Consider the following 6,501-nt stretch of genomic DNA (forward strand, 5'->3'; position numbering starts at 1 on the left):
GGAAAATAATTGTTACTTGATTTTTTCCATCCATGTCTGATCCCTAAATAAGTATTATAAAGCTCCCAAGAGAAAATATAACAGCCAACAGTGTTCTAATTTTAGCAGCATAATGAAATCATGCTCTTACCAGATACTACACCCAGCAAAATGAGGAGAAGGAGTACACACTTCATCATCTTTAAGACCCTGTTCTTCATGTTCCCAGGATGCAAACTGAAGGAAGACCATGGTATGTTTTCCCTAGTTTACATCAGCTCCACCTAAATTCTTCCTCTTTGTCACATTGTGGAGTGAGAAATAAACAAAGGACTCATGTCTCTAAGGGAGTTTCTAAACATGGTCAGCTTGTTTCCTTGTCAAAGAACTGCTCCTGCTGACACTCCATCCACAGACCTGGGCCACACTTGAGAAAATCATCGTTAATAGTTCTTTCACTGCAATCATCTTCTTTATTGAAGCATTATTGTAAGATTCTAGTAAGTTCTAAGCCTGGAAATACTGCAGGGCTTTCATGGCACTGGCAGATGAGGTGCTCTCTTCACATATCAGGATCAAATATGCTTTTTTTTCTTACTTAAACCCAGATCCTGAAATTTTCTCACTTCTCTGGGTATTGGAGAATTACTGAGACCACACACACTGCGTCCCTGGAGTTAAGATTGCAGAATATGTACAAGGTGAAATTAGCTTTGCTGAAGTTGTCTCAGGAACTGCATGGACCATTATGCAAAGTGCACTGGCTCCCTTAGATGAGGCATTTAGCAATCTAGCCCATAATACACCCATGCAACTTTTGGGTTTTTTAATCTAAGGGCAGTTCAGCATTTTTTTCATGGAGTGTAGTATCGAGATGGCACTAATTCTAGAACTAGAAGAAACATAGGTGCATCAGCATCCACTCCTAGAATAATTTTGGTTGGAAGGGACCTCTGGAGGTCACCTAGGCAAACACTCTGCTCAAAATAAGCTTAAATAGATGGGGTTGCTCAGGGGTTCATCTAGTAGATTCTTGAGCACCTCCACACAAACTTAACAGGTCTGCTAAGAGGTAGAATTTAGACATTCAGGTTTAACACAGCTCTGGAGTTTTGTGAGCTAAGCTAGAAGCTCTAGATGGGTCTGCACGACACTGTGGCTGACCCGGTGAAAACTGGCAGTAGTTCAGAAAGCTCTGTCCTTTGCTCCTGTGTTTTGTGTAGTATGAACATGTTAACTGGACATGCTGGACATGAACATGTGGTTTAACCGTGCAGTGGGTGTTGCCTATTCTTGCTGCTTGCACACTTCAAACTACTGCAGTGCTGTGCCCTGGAGGATTCTGCTGATAAAATGAAACTGGAAAAGACGCATCAATAAAACCTATTGATTGGAACTGAGCCATACCCACATATCTGGTAATGGTTTTGGGAATCATAAGAAACATTAATTTGTTAGTTGATCTGCATGTGATTTAAAGTTCTTCTAGGGCCTTGCCAAGTCCAGTTGCAGCTTGGGTTCAAAGTGACCGAGGCCACAATGTATCATCTCTGATGGTGGTCACAGTGTTATCACCTGGGAGAATACACTGCATCGACCTGTAGCACCAAGGCAGCTAATCTTCCATTGCCCCAAGCAATGTGTGCCTAGAGTTTATGTTAGTAAACAAAATATAAGGAAAATGTCACCCTCAGATGCCCTAGTTATGCTGATAAGATATTAATGTAAATGTATTTATAATGGCCAGAAGCCTAGCCTGTCCCTTAACCTACCAGATCATTGCCCACTCCTTCATATGCATTTCCTGTGTCCATAAAGAAGCTTTTGATCTGGACATCTCACAAAGAAGAGGTCTGAGTGCATGAGCCAGGCTTGTACAATAAGCTTGTGATCTTTTACTAATTATCAGGACACTGTAAAACTGCTGCTAGTTTTATCCCTTCTTTTTAGTTGTAATGTGTAATCTATCCTATTACACTGTTGTTTCTTTTAATCTTGAAAGAACTATAGAAACATCTGGGCTAAGTTTTAAACTAACCAGTCTTTCAGACAGATGTTTAAATTTGTTTAATATCTAGCTGGAGTGATAGAAGTATTTTCAGCCTACGTTCTAAATAGCTAAGCCTTTACCAGAGCTAAGAGGTAAAAAAATTTTGCCCTTTATTGTCTTTCTCTCACTCCTTAGCCTGGGCTTCTGGAGGCTGGGTTGAGGGTTTTTCCTACAAATACATATTTCAACGTTTTTGTTTTGTCCTTCACCTGAGAATCTACACAGATCTGTTTTCATCAAGAGTTCAGTGTCCATATACATAATTCAGACTTTTCTCTGCCCATCTTGTGATGAACACGCTATAGAGGGATATGGGAGCCATGAATGGCAAAGGCATCTGCAATACACATGTGCTTGAAATGCCAGCCTTTCCCCAGCTTCACCTGGAGATCAAGAGGTAAATATTTCAGGTGTTCTGTGAATATCCATGGAGCAGTTATTTTCTGTTTTCTCTCTGAAATATGTTTGCAGGGCTTCCAAGTAGTTTTCAATAAGCCTCATGGTTCAAGCATGAAAAGAGATCACAAAGGTGATCAAGGAGATAGGAGAAGAGCCAAGTGTAGCACACAGTGAGGGAGGAGGTGGAGAGAGCAGCTTACATGGGTGGATGTATGAGCAGAAAGAGCTCTGGCTCCTTCTTCCTTCAGCAACTGCCAGTATCTCTCAGTACTTCCCTTAGATCCTTCTTTCCTTATATCCCTCTGCTAAGTGAATTTCTGTGGTTCTCTCATTCACCCTGCCAGGTTGTGAGGAATAAGGTAAAAAAGCAGCCAGAGTGAAAAGACAGCCCCAAACAGATTGAAAATCAAGTCAAAATAAATGCATACATATCATCAAATATACAGCTGGTAAGGAAGAGAGAATTTACAATATAGTTGATCAAGGCAGAATTTCCCCAGCAAGACTGGCAAGAGTAGCTCTGCTGCTGCAGGAAGGTCAGGAATGAGATTCCTGGGAACATAAAGCAGCTAGATGAAAAGAGGTCAAGGCAATGCAAGCAAGAATGCAACCAGGGAGCTTGCAGACAAAATAGAAGGGAGAAAAACTAATTGGAGCAAATGAAAAGGCCAAGAAACAAACTGGGGGTTTAATCATTCCTCGGTTTTCAATAAAATTTGAAATCTGGGGATTTTAGAGTAGTGCAGAAAAAATGCACTTCTGAAAAAAAATGTCTTCTGGATTATTAGGTAAAGTGGAGAATGTGAGGAAGATGCTACATCTTTCAAGAAATCAAAGAATCTTAGTTTCAGGGGAAAGTTCAACATATTGGAGTGTGAATTACTGCACTGCTCTTAGGTTGGGATGCAGAGAGAAAGACCATTGGAGGTGAGGGACAGTGGGTGGGACAGAGCAGAACTTGATGTGCAAGTTTTCAATCGTCTGTCCTCATGAAAGTGAGGCATTTCAACAGAGGTCAACTGGAAAGAAGTAGTCTACTTGCATAACAAAATGTGCAGGTTCAGGACATTAAACTTTTTTCTATGCATTTAATTCTCAGTTGACTTCCAGCCTGTCAACGGGAAAGAAATGTTCTCTCACTTTCAAATGCATCAGAGTTTCAAGGCATAATTTTCCCATTAATGGCAATTTCAGCCAGAGTAGTGACTCTCTTCTGCTTAGCCAACTCACAGAAAGGGATACCTTTTGCTCTTACTGTGGTAGTTACTCACCAAAAATTGAGCCACCTAAGGACAAATTTCCAACCTCAGTTCAAGACTATTTGTCATTTTTATTTCATTAATTAAATTACCTAGACTGTAATTTAAAAAATATTTTCATCTCCTATCCCTTTAAACAGTACAGCTTCTTCATCCACTGCCTTGGTAACCTTTCCTAAAATATTAAACTGGTACCTTAGCATCCTACACCAAAAACTTATGCACCATTTCATTTGATTTCTCAGCTAAAAGCTTCCTCTACCATTTGTGAGTGACAAGAGTAAACTAAAAGTCATGAGAGCTGCCCAGGCTACCTTAATCTCACTTAAAGCAATGCCAGCTCAGCAGGGTTACTCACATATGCAGTTATGGAGAAGAGTCCCAGGCAGATATCTGGGCCATCTATTTTCTAGGATTGACTTGTAGACACATAAGCCCACTAGTCACTTCCTTAAGAAATAACTTGAGATGCCTGCTAATAAGAAGTTACTCCATCTCATCAAGAGCTTTTTTGAGGGTTCAGATTTAAGAAAAGAACAGCGTAACCTCTGGCTGAGTACACACAAAAGTCCAAAAACATTGCTGATGTCAGTGCTGACCACAATTTCTTCCATTGCTCCAACAGTTATACACCTGAGGGATGAAAGCATTTGTCAGAGAAGAAACAATCCCAGGAATCTGTCTTTTGCCGTAAAGAATTTGAGCACATATTTTAGGAGGACTGGCAGTATGTAAGGCATTAAGATAGAGGAGATTGTTCTGATCCTTCCCATTCCCTCCACTCCAACTTGACAAATGTGGACTGATGATTACAGGGTCGTAAGTTCAAGAAAGCTCCAGATGTACTTGAATCCTCCCTAAAAGATGTCAAGTGACTTCTGCAAGGCCACACAGAAAGTCCACAAAAGCCGAAGTTCTTGGTCTCACTCTCAAGCTCAATCATAATGACTATAAGACACCATGGCTGTAAAAAGCACATTTTTCTGTTTAGGAAGTTTTTGTACTCCTCAAAAACATTACATTTTATTCAGTGTCTGCACAACACAGAAGTCAGTGAAACACAAGCTTCAATATTCATTCACCTGAGCAAAAGTGGATGTTATCAGCAACTGCTTTGTCTTTTGTGGTTCAAGATCAAAAACATGTGGTAGTGTAGAACATTCAATACCTGAGAGAAGTTATGTCACTTGTCCACACCACTCATGTATGTCTCTTGAATTTTAATTGTGTGATATGTCTTTCCAAGAAAGTTCTAGTGCAAGTAAAGATTAAGTAAAAAATGCATCAAGGCCAATGAAGTCTTCTTTCTGAGTTTACTGGGTATTGGATCAGGGTCTGAAGCCCTGTGGCAATACTTTGTACCTCATGATACACTGTTTACTCTGTATTACAAATTTGTTACTATAATTGCTTGGCTACCTGAGCTGATGGGTAAATATATAAACAAGGATGTGAAATAGCAAATTATGCAAATGCAACAAGAAAGAATGCTCTGGGCAAATATGGGTACAGAAACTCTGAGGTTTCTATGTACACAGCATTATGCACTTCACTTAGTGAAGCATTTTAATATCTCACCAAGAATTACCTAAACAGGTCTTTGCATCATGAAACATACTGTATCTTACTTACTTTATCAGCAAAATGGATTTGAATATATTTTCCAAAAGGAACCTTGCATTTTGACAGAAATAAAACATTTCCTGTTGGCTTTGTTAAAAAAAAAATATAAAAATAATAATAAAAAAAAAAAATGTATGGAATTAACAGAACAGAGCATGGCCGGACACAGGGAGAGGGCTCCAGTGGTGGAGTTTCACTTGAAGGTGGACAGTTTTTTACACCTAAGTTACCCCATCCTTTGAGCAAGAGGAGTGAGAATGATTCAGTACTTAGTAACAGTGGTCAATTTTGTTTGTTTGTGGTTTCAAGAACTTTGAGATCTTCTACTGGGCTCTGTAGCTCTCCAGGGGAGCAGAGGGAGGGTGTGTGACGACAGAAGGGCACGTAGCCCTGGGCACACTCCAGTTTTCTTGGGCTGCCAAGGCTGTGATGAGGACCAGGACCCTGAGGCGCCATAGTGTATTACAGCTGTCTTTGTTCACCTCTCTCAATGGCTATGTTTCCCTGGAGGAGTCAGAAGTAGCTCTGTATTTTCTGTCTTTATTTTTTTTAACAGATGTAGCACAAACCAATAGTAAATCTCTACCACAGCTGCTTGCTCTATACTTCATTCTTCTTCCCCATGGCTCTCACTTTTTTCTGTCTCATCGCTCCAGAGTTCCAAAGGGCACTGAATTGACTCATTTCTTCTCCTGTAGTCCAATAATAGACCATGGATGGGAGAGGACATTCTCCTCCAGGTATTGGCATGGGAAAGGCAGTGACAAAAAAAACAAATACTGCCTATGCTTCCTAGAATAGACTTCCCCTGGGGAAAATGTGGCTTTTGCCCTCCTGTGCAACTGTGCCTGGCACCTAGAAGACATGTGTAAAGGAGTAAAGAGGGACTTCTCACTCTCTTCCCCATTTATTTCACAGTATAAGCTGCAGCCTGGCTGTTGGACTGAAGTGTCTGAGACAGGACAGTGCTTTTAAATGTGGGACCTTAAATAACTGTAAGGTGACTGCTCAGGACTCTCAGTGCTTCTGATGTTGCTGTGAGCATCTCTCCCCACCAAAGGACCACCCATCACCTGACTGATGGTAACCACAGTGTGCATTCATTCTCAGTCCTAATATTATCATGGATCAGAAGGCACACAGCAGCCTAATACTGCCTGAGGATGTGATGTATCCTTTTTGTTCCTGCTC

General features: G+C 40.7%; 1 protein-coding gene across 1 annotated transcript in view; it reads right to left on the reverse strand.

Moving 5' to 3' along the window:
• The window catches only part of CDHR3 (cadherin-related family member 3), a 38,786-nt gene extending 38,610 nt beyond the window's left edge, over window positions 1-176 (reverse strand). Inside the window, exon 1 of the mRNA XM_010003851.1 lies at window positions 131-176. Within this exon, the coding sequence (XP_010002153.1) occupies window positions 131-176 (46 nt within the window). The remainder of the gene's footprint in view (window positions 1-130) is intronic.
• Between the last annotated feature and the right edge of the window lie 6,325 nt (window positions 177-6,501).

This window comes from Chaetura pelagica, unplaced genomic scaffold (assembly GCF_000747805.2).
Source record: "Chaetura pelagica isolate M959 unplaced genomic scaffold, ChaPel_1.0 scaffold1048, whole genome shotgun sequence".
Taxonomy (NCBI): domain Eukaryota; kingdom Metazoa; phylum Chordata; class Aves; order Apodiformes; family Apodidae; genus Chaetura; species Chaetura pelagica.